General features: G+C 40.1%; 1 protein-coding gene across 2 annotated transcripts in view; it reads right to left on the bottom strand.

The window, feature by feature from the left end:
* Positions 1-5,068: 5,068 nt before the first annotated feature.
* LOC129194286 (plexin-A1-like) overlaps positions 5,069-15,174 on the bottom strand; it is a 316,667-nt gene continuing 306,561 nt past the window's right edge. For both annotated transcript variants that reach the window (XM_054799421.1, XM_054799428.1), the window contains exons 32-33: positions 14,787-14,937; positions 5,069-13,622 (exon numbers count right to left, since the gene is read on the bottom strand). In XM_054799421.1, coding sequence (XP_054655396.1) covers positions 13,527-13,622; positions 14,787-14,937 — 247 coding nt within the window. In that variant the 3' untranslated portion in view covers positions 5,069-13,526. The remainder of the gene's footprint in view (positions 13,623-14,786; positions 14,938-15,174) is intronic.

Genomic DNA, 15,174 nt, shown 5'->3' with positions numbered 1-15,174 from the left:
TAGTTACTGAGGAACTAATGAAGAACTAATGAACTAATGACTAAGGCACATTTAAAGTAGTTCCTGAGGAACTAATGAATAACTAATGAGGAACTAATGAGTACAGTAGTTGCTGAGGAACTAAGCCACATAAATTTGGAGTAGTTAACGAGGAACTAATGAAGAACTAATGATGAACTAATGAGTACTGGTTAGGGTTAGGTAGGTTGGTTCCTCATTAACTACTGTAATTTTGTGTACCTTATTGTAAAGTGTTACTGTTCATTTTTATAGATAGGTTTAGTGTCTGTTAAATTAGTTAAATGCACTTTGTGGACTATAAATACCACATTGTTTTCATGTTGACCAGGTGGCGTTTATCCAACTACAAAGAGAACCAGGCGCCAATTGGGAAGTAAGGTGTTTATTGAAAGCATACATACGTCTCCAAATGTATTTTTACAAGAACATTAAATAACTAGAAAAATTCCCACTGAATTTTAATTGGGCCTGCTACCTGTTGGTAACCTCTGGCCTGGCATTTGAGACTGATTTGGTGGCTTTTGAGTGGGGATGCTCCTATCACGGTTTTATGCTGCCGATTTCGGTACCGATCATCCATGAGTGAGAGCACCGATACTGATCTCACTCATAGATTAACTGTAAATTTTTCAATTTATTTATAATGACTAATAACGTATTTCCGTCCAGAAAGCACATAGCGGGGCTCCAAGTGAGAGAGCAGTTGGCGGAACCTGGTGTCTTCCACTACTTTGACTGGTCATCTAGTCTGATGAATTCAATTATTTTTTTCCAGTTACTTGTTTAGCCTTCTGACTATCACGGTAATACGGTCGAGTGTTGCTCAATATTTGCTGCATTAGCTGACTGTTTCTGCTCCGGCTGCCTTCTTGTCATTCTCTGCTGTGAGCCTTGAAAACTCACCATACTGCGCCAGGTGTTTATTATTCAAATACCGTATTAAATGTGTTGTGTTGAAGCTATTTAACATGTTTCCCCCAGCGAGATATTTTTACCTGGCATGCGTTGCAGGATGCAAACTTTACATCACTTTCACAAATCGCATAAATTTTCACCACGGAAGACATGTTTGGGGTTTTGCCGCCGCATGTCTGCGCAGTGTGGGACATTAGCACCGTCGCAGTTGAACTCTGATGGAAAAAGCAAGGGACGAGTGACACTGGGAACACTGACGTAGTTAGGATTGCAAGGTTTATAGTGTGTGTAAAGCACTTTGTGTGCGCTTCCAATCCTGCCTTGCGCACTGCCACTTCCATATTACATGTATTATCATTCATAGTAGCGATGCCATAGTTCACAGTCTGATTGGCTTCTGGCTGCCTTGTTTTTGCGTGACAGATTTTCTCTGAAGATCAAATATCATCACATTTTAATCTCGCAAATAAGGATTGGAACCACACATTAAGTGATTTACGCACGCATAAACATGCATAAACTTTGCAACTCAACCTACCGCTGTGTTTCCAGTGTCACTCGCTGACGATTTTTCCATCGGAGTGAAACAGCTGTGGCTGTGTTAATGTCCAAGCTAAGGATGTCGGATATTGGCTTTTTTGCCGATAACCGATATTGTCCAACTCTCAATTTGCGATTCTGATATCAAATGGTACAGATACCGATATGTGTAACATCGCATATCTTTTTCTAGAGTAAAATTGTTCTAAAGTAACAATACTTTTAAATGAGTACAGTTGTTTTGTTGGATACTCCATCCATCTCTGAGTAGATAATAGGGATAGTTCGGATTTTTGACATGAAGTTGTATGACATCCCCATCAGCACTGTAGTCCAATAACAGGGACTTACCCCCCACTTGGTCTCCTAAGTGCAGTTTTGGTCAGATCCAGATTCCATGATGAAGAACGTCAACTTAGTTGCTCGGGACAATCGAGTAAAGACTTTGGCTATTCAAAACAATATGGGTTCAAAAGGTTAATAAATTTGCATCACAAAAAGGCCTTCTCAAAAATATCAGACCTCACAAAATGCTTGGCGTTATATATTTGTTATATATATTTTATATATCGACTTGTGTGACGGAGCGCCACGGCCATCTTGTTTACGTATGTGTTCCACAGCGGAAGGAGATGCGAGTGTCTTCGTTACATTCACATGAACGCACAGGCGACAGTGCGCAGGAATATGGCGGGAGACAGATATAACGCCGAGCGTTTTGTGAGGTTTGAGCTCACCACTCATGGGAGGGGCCAAAGGGGTTGGGAGCAGAGTGAGCTGGGTGGCAGTCGAAGGCGGGGACCTTGACTTCAGTCCAATCCTTGGCAACAGAAGCTAGCTCTTGGGATGTGGAATGTCACCTGTCTGGTAGGGAAGGAGCCTGAGCTGGTGCCCGAGGTTGAGAAGTTCCGGCTAGATATAGTCGGACTCACCTCAACGCACAGCAAGGGCTCTGGAACCAGTCCTCTCGAGAGAGGCTCGACTTTATTCCACTCTGACGTTGCCAGCAGTGAGATGCGATGGGCAGGGGTGGCAATTCATGTTGCGCCCCGGCTTGTGGCCTATATGTTGGAGTTTAACCCAATGAACGAGAGTGTAGTTTCCCTCCGCCTTCGGTGGGGGGACCGGTCCTGACTGTTGTTTGCGCTTATGCACCAAACAGCAGTTCCAAATACACACCCTTTTTGGAGTCCCTAGAGGGATTAGTGGAGAGTGCTCCCTCAGGGGATTCCCGTGTTCTGCTGGGGGACTTCAACGCTCACGTTGGCAACGACAGTGAGACCTGGAGTGGCGTTTTAGGGAGGAACGGCCCCCCCGATCTGAAACTGAGCGGTGCTTAGTTGTTGGACGTCAGGCATTGTCAATAACAAACACTGTTCAAGCATAAGGGTGTCCATATGTGCATTTGCCACCAGGGCACTCTAGGCCACACTTCGATGATTGACTTTGTGGTCGTATCATTGGACTTGTGGCTTTATGGACACTCGGGTGAAGAGAGGGGTGGAGCTGTCAACCGATCACCACCTGGTGGTGAGTTGGCGCCGATGGTGGTCAGACGTATTGTGAGGGTCTGCATTTGTGAGGGTCCCACCTCCGGGAGAGCTTTGACCATGTTCCAAGGGAGGCGGCGGACATTGAGTCCGAATGGGCCACGTTCCGTGTGTCTATTGTCGAGGCAGCTGATCGGAGGCCAGGCAGTCTGTGGCTCTGGCAGTCACTGAGGCAAAAACACGGACAAGGGAGGTGTTCGGAGAAGCCATGGAGAACGACTTCCGGACAGCTTCAAAGAGATTCTGGACCACCATCCAGCGTCTCAGGAGGGGGAAGCAGTTTACATGTGTTTTGTGGACTTGGAGAAGGTGACCAGTGTCAGAGTTTGATTCGCATCGCAGGCAATAAGTCAGACTCGATTGTCACCCTTGCCTCATGTATCCGCTCGAGCTTACTTTCTGGTCCACCCGCGTCTCTAAGTGAGTACCTGTTCCCTGTTTGGCATTTTCATGTTTTTTTGTTGTATTATTGCCGTCGCCTTACCTGCTTGGTTATTCAGCAATGATTATTTGCTCCCCTACTTTCTGCAGCCTGTTTATCGCTACAATGCTTTTGCTATTTTTCTAGCTATTCCCGGGTCTAGCAGCGTCTTGCGTTTTTGTAGTGTTTTTTTGCCTGTGACTAGGCCCGGTGGTTTTGGTTGCACTTTCGCCTTTTTGTATTTTTTGTATATTATGTAATTTTTATGTAATGTGAATTACTACTGTGCGGGATCAATAATGTTCTTATCTTAGCTATATGAGAAGATCAAATACATTGTACCTAACTAAATTTATTTGTAAAAAGCTGCTTTATGAAAGTAAGTACATTTATTTGTATTCACTTACAGCACAGCCTTGCCACATACAATATGGGGGCGACGTTGACACTGGCGTCTTTGTATATGGTTTTAACAATAGCACTTCCTTTTTCCCAGCGTGCTTTGCTGTACTGTTGTTGTAAATGGCTGCTAAGTTACATGTTTAGAGCTTCCATAGTTGTTGATTATTCAGCATTTGTTGGTAGTGTCTTGTCTGTTGTTATCTACCTATGTTGTTATGTTGCTGTGTGATCTGTTTTTTTTTTTTAAGCTCTTTCTTTAAAGACACCGTGAGTAAGAATGGTATGTGGAATGGTAACCCCCCATGATTTCTATAGAGTTGGTAAGTTCATTGCGACATCTGTTGTTACTCTGCTTGTGTAAATAAAGAGTCACTTCTTTCTCTCAGGCTTGTGAGCGGTGCAGTATTAACTACGTTATTCAGCAATGTTGCAATTCTGTGATGTTGGCGTGAAAAGCTCTATATCGATACTGATAAACAATACCGATGTTGGTTGATATCACCTTTTCATGGCAATATCTGGCCGATATCAGTGGCTGATATCGGACATTCCTAGTCCAAGCAGAAGCTGTAGTAATTCTGCATTTGATCAAAGTTACTTGAGATTTGTCAGATCAAAACACGTTCATTGCAAAGGACTTTTATCAAAACATGTTGTCTGAAATTCAATACTTTTTGGTCACTGCATCATCATTGGAACTCTAGTTCTTTTAGCGTAAACATAAAGCCAATCTACTGAAATGAGTAATCTGTTTTACATGTCTACACAACTACACAACTACACATCAACATTAATGATTAGCAGTAAAGCTCCAACTGCCATCATTATTTTACCTTTCATAATTTTTAGTTTTTGTTTTAATTTGTTGGAAAAAAGTTCAATAGTTAAAAGCGTCACGCTCAGGTCATGCATGCAAAGTTAAAACATTTCAAAATGCACCTGGATTTTGTCACTGTACTTTTCGTGAAAGTATTGTTAAAATATCGTCTCGTCTCATGAACCCATTATTGTGTATTGGCTCGTCGTGTGAGCTGACTGTATCGTGACACCCGTAGTGATTTTACATCATGTCATATAGGTTCACAATGGATACTCGCATATTTGCGTTTCAGCCTTTGCAATGCCACAAATTAGCAAACTTTTGATCAAAAAAAATATTTTTATTTGTGGGAAAAACAGCCCATTTGTACTTTTGCTGCAGTAAATTACCATAATGGAGTGAATGAAGGAAGGAAATCATAAGCATTGTAAGAGCAAATTTTTAAAGGTTAAGCTTCATCACCACTATACTGTACAGCAAAGAAGGTGAAATCTGATTGGACAAAAAATATGTCACACACATACACTACTGGAAGCAAGGGAGCCAAGAGAAATGCTCTGAAAATGAAGATAATAGACTAATGAAATAAATACAGTTTAACGGAAAAATTTGTTCCGGCACCAGGCATGCCCAAACCAATTTTTGAAATGATGAGCAAGAACGATGCAGCTACTCATTACTGAGTCCTCTTTTTCACACTTTTATTTGTTTCGCGGGTTGTTTTTTTGTTTTTTTTTTGCTGAGCTAAACTTTTGAGTAGCGTATTTCAGTTCAAGAGGATGACATACCTGGCAACTAATTGACACATGGTGTCTATTAGAACAGAGGGCAGGGTTTGAGGAAATAGGCTATATAAATGATGCACTATACTTTCTCTACAAGAAGCCCTTTAATTGTTGTGGAGCACAGCATATTATTAACACAATCATTTAGGCATTAGTCATTTTGATCCTGTCACAGGCCCAATTTACATTTGGCCAGAAGAGTAACTAACTACAATTGATGGCTTACTCTTAAAACTTGAATTTACAGTATATCCTGCTGATTCACTGCAGAGAGGGATTTCTGACAGCAAAGTGTGCAGATCAAAGGCATATCATCCTCTGTCTAATCTTCGTCAGTGACCACTGTGAGCAAAACAGGGGCGGAATCAAACACAAGTGCTGTACATAAGAGCACACTGCTCAGGTCTCACACTGTGCTGTTTTGGAATGCAATGCACTCCACATAAACCTTCAAGTTTAACAGCTTTCCAAAATACAAAACTTTTAAGCGTACAGCAGGGACGGAATTTAAAACATATAAAAAAACATCAAGATGAGCAAGAATTTGAAAAAAAAAACACGTTCAATCTCTCCTTGATGTCTATTTACACATAATAAATCAGCAAAATAGGGAATAGAGGATAGAGTCAGATACATACGAGCGTGAAACAGCCCTGCCTTGTTACAGCAGCATTTTCACGTTTGAAACTCCAAAAAAGGTATCAGACGCCACAAAGAATTAAAACTCATTGAGGTATGTCTTTTGAACTATCTTCTTTTTAATCTAAGTCAATTATTTCCTCTTTCTCTAAAATGGAATTGAATGCAAATCAGCTGATGAGGAAAAGGTGAAAAACATGGGAGTGATGTAATGTGGTCCCATATCTCTCCATTTGGGGACATCATAATATAAAAATTTAAAATACATTCCACTTTAACTTCTGAATTCTTGGAGTGCCATCCTCAAATTGTTTTGTGAAATGACGAGTTTGTGTTTGGGCTCGCTTGGTAAAGTTTTTAGACTCGATGCCAACAATAAACGCTCATCTGGGGTTGTTTTAAAAGTAGGGATATCCGATAATATTGGTCGACCAATATTGTCGGACGATATTGGCATAAAAATGAGGTATCCGATCATACTGCCATGGTTTTTTTCTGCCGATAAGGATATCAGCACGTGGGTGATGACATGCTCAACAGAGCAACAAGCTCTGTATTTCCACGGTGTGGAATTTTTTCCAGGTTTCACCTTTTGATTGTAAATATTCAGTTTGCAATGACTGTAAAGTTTCCTTTTAATGTAATGCGTAATGCGTCTCCACCTAAATAGTATTGTTGACTACTAATAAGAAACAGGTACCGCTGAATGGACTTTCCAGACATCTCAAAGATGCAGCACATAGCGCTGGAGAACAGGAAACAGAAACCCAGAATAAGAGCACAAAACAGGAAATGACGTGAAAACGAAGGAACCAAAACTAAAGTCCGACCTGTCATGTGGAACAGGGCATAAAGCACTGGTTATGTGAGGGGGGAGTAAGGCATCTCCCTCCAATACTTCTCATATCACACCTCAGGAGTATATTGTTTATGTTGAGACTGTATGCTTTATGTTTTTATTTTTATTCCATTTTCTTATTTTTCTTTTCTCATCTGTACTGTCTTGCCTTGCTTGTTGTATTTTGTGATTAACTTTATTATGACATTTTTGGAGAGCTGCTCGAAACGTGACTTTCTCTTGGAGATTAATAAAGTATCGTCTATCTATCTGTATTTGTGAAACCCATCCAGTGGCATCACGGTAGAAGAAGCATAATGTGTTCATTACACAACATTAGTTTTTAGGGAAGTGCTGCTGCTTACTGTATGTCGGTATCGATGATATTGATTATTAAGATATTGGTAAATGAGCCAATGTCAAACATCTCTACTTATAAGTACCGTATTTTCCAGACTAGAAGTTGCACTTTTTCTCGTGGTTTGTGCTGGTTTGTGCCCAGTTGTGCTGTCGCTATGCTATGCTAGACAAGTTCTGAAATAAAGCCACGCAAACAAGAGATAAGTTTCTCTCTTTTTAGTTAATATATGAGCCAGTATCTGCTACTCCTATCACTCCTGTACCACTGAAAATTTACAATGTAAACATCAATTTATAAAGACAACTGGGGGGCTATCCAGCTTTTTTTTTAGTGTCATGTTCAAAACAGTAGGACTCCAGTGTTACCGAGAATCAGCGCTTTTCGGTTTTAGTGCACATTCAAAATATCTTCCTTGCAGGCATAATCGTCCAAAGTATCTTGATATTTTCTATATGGGAAGATACTAACAATGCACAGTTCTGCAATTCCAGTGTTCACCCCACCAATTAGCGCTCTATGGTAAAAAACACAAACAAGGTCAGATTATAGGTAAGTCAAACTGGTTTCTATACTAAGATGCATCACTCTAACTTAATGTCCCCTACCATTCCAAAGCAAGGAAAACTGAGCACGTGCAAGAAACTCAAACCTTCTGTTTCGTGTTTTCATTTCACCAGGGTTGAGGGAATATTAAATACCTTCACCATAACCAATTTATGGAAGAGCAGAAATGTTGTTGGATGCAAGAGTTATGCCGTTTTACCGTATAGATCAGCAGTTAAGCTACTGTATTAACCATATTCGATAAAATCCATCCATACTTATATGACACGCTCTCCGCTACGTCTACGTATATTTTTAAATTGTTAGTCAGAGGTGAAATGGAAATCTTATTGCTGTAATGGTATAGTGATGAGAAAATGAATCTTGGATAGTATTTGGTCTTTTCTTGATTGATGATTTAGTCCTGGATATTGGATACAAAAAGGATACAAAAACCTGACAGGATTATCACGGTTTCATTGAGTGGCTCTGATATTAACCAAATCTTGTAAAATGATTTGCAGTGGAAGTCATTATTGATGTGCATTTTGCAAAATATGCACACAATTTCTGTTACACAGTTAATACTGACCAGGAACTTTGCAAATCCAATAACAATTGTCACCTTTCGTGCCCGCCACTTAAATTAATGTGGGAAGTGCCTTGAACGCCTTCTGTTTTGCTTCTAACACACACCAGCCGCAAAGCAAAAATCTAGGCTGTAGTTATGGGGCCAAATTACTCCACATTAATAAAACGTTAATTATGTTTTGATATCTAAAAATCAGGCTTTTAGCCGGCAGGCTCGGAGAACGTGTCACATTGTCAGCGGCTAAATTATAAATAAATGTGCAAAGTGCCAAGCATTTATTGGGTTGAATTGGAGTATTATCAGGTGTGGAACCAAAGTTGTTCTGTATTTTAAATCTAAATTCATGTTTTTTTCAGATTTTTTCAGAATGCATGACCGCAATGCATACCTTTTTATGTTCAATCTTACTTTTGTTGGACTTTTGAGGACTAATGTGTGAATATTTTGTTAAAAACCTGAATATATTTAGAAGGCCCAAGTTCCCAACAATGAACCATGAAAACGATAGAAAAAAACCTAGTTTTCTCCCATCAACCTAAAATGTCTGACAGTATTGGGTCTTGAAAGAAGTAACTCGGTTACTTACAATAAAATACAGTTTGAAAAAAATGTGTGCGATTTATAGGCCAGCCTTTGGCTTCAAGGTGCCTGAAACTCTGTTAAAGTTGTTTTGTCACAGTGATGGGAAAAAAAATAACTGTGAAATAAGAAACAACTCAAATGCAGCATTTCTCATTTTCTTCAAAGTCATTTTAAGAACTGTGCCTTTGATCAGTGAAACATGATGAGGAGCGCTCCATCAATTGAAAACCTCATGGGACATGGTTGTTGAAGCAGTCTGGTCTTGTGCTCTACTTACAGGGTTTACATTGGTCTGCTTTAAAAGATGATTACATTTTCTTGCAAAAAATGTCTCTCACCATAACTTGATCGCGTTCTCCATAGAATTTAGTAGAAAATCGTACAAAAATATTAGCACCATATCATCTTTGAACTCGTCAAGCAACATGAGTGCCTCTAAACCACAAACATGCTGTACTAAAAAAAACGATATTTTGATTTTAAAAAGCTATGCTTTCCTAATTACAGCACATTACTTTTTGTATTAAATCCTACTAAATTCTGCGGATAACAGGCTCATATCGACACACTTTAGTCAAACATGTGCATACTGGAAACCCCAATTCTTTTTAACCCTCATAAAACCACAAAATGAAGCAAGAGAAAGGCCTTTGACATGTAAAACAAAAACAGTAAAACTACATTTCAGAATCTTTTCACAAAGCACATTCACATTTTAAGAGTGTTACAGTTTCAACTGCAGATTGGAGTATAAGTAAAATATTTCTCTAAGCACTTCTGTCCAACAAACAAGGTCCTTGTTTCGGGATGAGAATAATGAAACATTATAAATAAGTCTTGTTCCTACCAAGCGGAACGATTCAGTTTGCAAAACGTACTGAACTGAACTGAACCAAACTGCTTGGTGGAAACACGGCTTTACAGGGTGAGACCAGAAAGTTATGTATCAGGAGCGCCAGTAGATAGTTACAGTCCTGTATACTGCATATGGTGTTGCTGCTGGAACGGATCAATAAAGTTCTATGTCACCTAATAAAATGTAGACTTTGCATCAGTAGCCCCTTTTACACAGTCTGTTTTAGCCACCTTTACAGCCGATTGCTGTTCTGTGCAAACAGCATGAATACAAAATGGAAAGGCCGAGACGTTCCGCCAATATTACGGCGTATAGAGGTAGTACGTCAATACTGAACATAATTGTCATTTGTTGTCCGAGATGTTCCACAGCTAATTATTTGATGGCAGCATGGCGTGTTGCTGTGTGAAAGCGTATATATTTGCCACATTAGCCTGCCTTTGCTGGGTTCTGTGTAAAAAGCAAATCCGGTTTATTGCAGACCAGGGGTCTCATCTATCAAAATGTGCATGGAATTCTGACTAAAAGTCTCTGTACACTAGAAACCCAAAATCTGTGTACAGACAAAAAAAAAAGTCACACAATTTGTGGTTAACAGAGCGTACATACATAAACCTGAGTCAGGTCACGCCCTTTCCACACCTCCACTTCACCACAGAAGGTCAATGCAAAGTGACTCATGAATGCAATGTCCATATTTAACGACCCTTCATTGCCTTGTTCTGTCATTCTGACTCATGGCTGGTGAGAAGACGACGAGGACTAAGAAGAATTTCACGGAAATGGAAGTGGAAATATTGGTTGGAGGGTTGGAGTATATTATTTTGAGGACACAGCAATGACAAGAATACAAGATGATTGAGTGACAGCACGTCTGCTGTCAACAGAGTGTGTGGAAGTTGCCGCACCGTTGCAGAACTAAAATAAAGTGGCCGGATATCAAGGCACATGTCATTTTGGCAAGAATGTTTTAAATATTTTTTATCTAATTGATGCCATATTTTAGATTTAAATACACTTAGTAAAAGCTGTTTGATTTAAAGGTGGACACAAAGAGCCAGCTGTTGTCCTCCTACCAAGAAAATAATTTAAAACTGGCTTATTTCGGCTCAGATGCAGCTGCGCCTCTCTCTTTCCTGCCGGCTGCCACTTCTGTCTCCAGCATTGCTCCACCCACGGCGCCATCTCATTGGTTAAGCAAGCCGCAGCACGCATTAGTGGCAGAACCAATCTGAAGCGGACGCTGTCCTCCCACACACACATGGCTGAGAGGGAAGTTTTCGAGTGTGGAGAACGTCCTGAGCGTAAACACACATGTCAAGGTAGATGCGGAAAACTCTCGAAATTGTAATAAACATTCCAGTGCTGTACAACTCATAACTACTACTAACGTTACAGTGAGCAGTGGAATAACGTAAGAGTGGAGTAAACATTAGCGGCGGCTCTGCTATCTTGTAGTACCTCCCGATACGTCTGTGAATCACTTGAAACAATGCCGTTAGTAATATCAATGTGGAAACAGTCCGTGATAGTGGGAGCCTGTGTGTGTGATTGTGAGAAAAAAATTCAATTCAGTCTTCTTTTGATGCAGGCAACTACACTAAGATGAAGGCTGAAAAAAATTCAGGGAGCTATTATATAAGTTTTAATTTAACTTAAGAAGAGTTGGTGCTGAGCTTGTTAACGCCCTGTACTTTTTGATGTGTTTGAACTTAAAACAAAGATAAGTTACATATAAATGTTACTTTATTTACCGTGGAGACATTTCAGGGAGCCATTTAAGTTTATATTCAACTTCTAGCGGAGCTATTTTTCTATCTGTTTGGTTAAATAAACATGCTTTAGGCAGTTCAATGAAGTTAAGTGCTTGTATTATTCAACATTTTTACGCCAGTTTGTACACTTTTACTGCAAATGAATATCGGCTCCAACTATAGGTTACCGGCCTCTTAACTACTAATAATCGGTATTGGTATCGGTCCTGATAAACCCATATCAGTCAATCTCTACTATAAATGGCATTACATTACAGTACACTTCAGTACATTAAAGTACTTTATGTAAGGAAAAGTCAAAAGATTAATGCAGTTTCAGTATACCACAGATCAATTGTTATATTTTGGATATTTCAAAAACATTTAACTTTATGCTGACTTAAAACACCATGGAAATATTAGGAACATATTTTTTGGAAGTCATTTTGTGTGTTGGTTATAGTGAATCACAACAAAAAACCTCCCAAAATACGCAAACTCGTATGTTGATGAGCACAATATAGGATATCGATAAAAGTATATCCGTTAGTGTCATGTAAAACAAGAACGCTTTCCACAAATGTTTTTTAAGTCAATAACGGCGTGATGGTTAATGAAATTATGGATAAACCTTTATTGGCTTCCATTGCATGTTCATTTCTAACATGATTTCTTCACTACTTAACATGTGTGCAGTCTTTTTGCCATGTCTCCAAAAAGTGCGCACGCCAGCTACAAAGTTGCATACCTGTGCGCACATTCTCACGTCAGTTTCTGTTTTTATACATCACACACGTGGAAAATGCCGTACGCAACTTTTCGGCCCTAATTTGTGCGTACGCAAGCTTTATAGATGAGACCCCTGATGTGGCGACCTTGCAGGATATCTGTGTAAAAGGGGCTGGTAAATATAATGGTCCACCGTAGATGGATTCTGAAAACAGCACTGACTTGTTGTACTCTATCATGGAATACCTCATTAAATATAGAAATTCTGCAATATCTATTTTTCCATTTACGTATTTTTTTTCCCAAAGTCTCACTAAGCATGACAACATTTTCATAACACATTTCATCTAAACAAAAGAACAAAAGTATCTTTGCACTAAACAACATTTAAAGTAAAACATGGCACAGAACAACTTTTCCATGTGCTGCTTTGTTTTTTTTAGGTTTTCACATTTTTTACTTGGAAATATCAAATCCTGTCAAACCTACCAATTTATACATTAAATGCAAAAACATCTCTTTCAACTCAAACAAAGAGGTCTGTATTTATATATTTATAAATGTGTTCATATATCCTTTGCTCTCTTTTGATTTAGCTTTTGTTGTGCAAATTCAGCAGTAACACGAGCGGCACAGCACTAAGGAGAGGAGGCAGTATGGTGGGGATGGAATTAAATGTCAAGGTAAACCAGAAGCAATAAAACAGTTTGACTGTAATGACTCCTCCTCGGCTGGTAGGGAGTTTTGAAGCAGTGTGTGATGAAGAGTTTTCCCACAGCAAAAGATCCTCCTCTGTGTGTCCACCCTGAAAATGGCAACAGGAAAGGGAAATCCCGAAACGGCATCAAGTATCCTGGTTTCTTCTGTTTGCTCACAGTTTACGGCTGTCACATTTGCACCCTGGTTTAGGTCCTGATTGCGTCCAAAGAACCCAACCGTTGCCCTCTGCTTGACTGGAGTCAACATGCACTGTGAGTGTCCACTCAGTTTGGTTCATCAGTTTGCAGCTCGGTCTTAAATAAGAAGAGAAATGCATCCATTGAGTCATTGAGCCGACTAAATTTAGTTTTGTTGTTTGTCCAGTTGATGAGCTCAGATTTTGTCCAGGAGCGTAAAGCCGTGTACGGAAAGGAGTGTTGGCCAGCGATCCAAGCAGAGGCGTTCAACTGGTTTAACCCTCAGCTAGTTAGCGCCATGGTGTCGATGACCTGCTCCAGCTTGCCACGTAGCCTCTGTCGCCGAGATTGCTCGTCTTTCTGTAACGCCGACAGAAGCTGAAGAAAAATGGAGAAAGACATTATATAATCATCAGCACAGGGTGAAGTGGCTACTGTAAGAAACATCTGAGTGTCGTTCATACATATTGTTACTTCTTGTTGCGATCCGATGAATAGCATGTACGCTAGCTAAAATCTGAGTGATATGTTTCATAAATATATTTAAAACCTGACTAATGGGATTTTAGTTCGTCTGACAGTTTTTTACCCCTGTATTTATGTACTTTTCATTTATGTGTAATCTTTTCATTTTTTAGGAAGGGATGAAATGACAGCATTGTATGTCTGAGAAAGGTGGTGTCGTAGACAATCGATTGGATCTTGCACTAGGATCTCAGACTAGAGCTGTCCTAGTCTGACTGGTGCATGTACCGCCTAGTCTTTGAGCATGAACCGATGAAGCTTGCTCGGATGAGAGGCGAAACGTCTTCTAAGACAACCTGAACAGTCCAGTTTGCGATCCATTGAATGCTCTGAGAATATTAAGTACATACAGTAAGCTTGTAAGCAAGAATACTGTAGTTTCCCTTGCATGTAGTCAACAAAAGTAAGGAAAATATACTGAATGCTGCAAATCCCATCAAGAGTGTCAATTTTCGGCTCCCTGCTGATGATTACATTGAAACTGGTGCTGAAATAGAAAGCGGTTGATTCGGGATGCTTAGGCGTCATCACGCATCTGCATTCACCTTATTGTGTGGACATGTGCAACATGTATACCATGATGTTGGGACATGCTGGGGGATCTTACAGCTACAGTATACCTAAGACTGTAATGAAGGGAGCAGATGGTTTGAATGGAGCCAGCTGCAAGCAACTACTGTAATATAGCTTTCATCAAGGGGATGGAGAGGAAGGGAGGGGATGCAAAGAGGCTGCTCATCTTTCATCATAAAACCTGTGATAAAGTGGAGGAAATTGAAGCTTGATGAGAATATATATAGCTGCCCATCATGTGTAGTAGGAGTGTGGTGACTCATGGAGAGGGGGAAAAACAACTTTTGAGTGACATTTAAAGCAACATGTATTAAGAACTATAACATGAAAAAGATGATGATAACGCCCATCTGCAGTTTATGAAGTGGCATCAGTGTTGTCTTGGAATGGTGAGAAGACCTTTGAAAAATTTCCACTGGAATTAAAAATGCAGTAACACCTCACCTCGTCTTTGTATTTGATGATGTAAGAGTAGATCTCGTGCAGTGCAGACATGCTGTTGAACTGGCTGAGGTGCAGGCGGGACTGCTCTGCTAGGTAGGCACTCATGTCCTGATCGCTGATGGCAGGCATACGCGAGATATCAGAGTAATACCTGGAGGAAAGGAGATGGCGCAGTTAGAACCTCATCAACTATTGTTAACATGCTTGCTGGGCATCCATGGGTGGGCCGTTTGAGCTGAAGTACTTCAACCACCAGCACAATACTTCTCACCGTCATGCCTGGAAGTTGAGGCAGGAAAGGAAGCAGCCTTGAAAAGCTACTTAGAGATTAATAGAGTCACCCATGAAAGGCAACTAAAGCAAGCATCAGTGGTGCATAACTTATCTG

Source organism: Dunckerocampus dactyliophorus, chromosome 1, assembly GCF_027744805.1.
Source record: "Dunckerocampus dactyliophorus isolate RoL2022-P2 chromosome 1, RoL_Ddac_1.1, whole genome shotgun sequence".
In the NCBI taxonomy this organism is placed as follows: domain Eukaryota; kingdom Metazoa; phylum Chordata; class Actinopteri; order Syngnathiformes; family Syngnathidae; genus Dunckerocampus; species Dunckerocampus dactyliophorus.
Note: the sequence above shows the minus strand (reverse complement) of the source record. Positions and strands in the feature narration are given on the sequence as shown.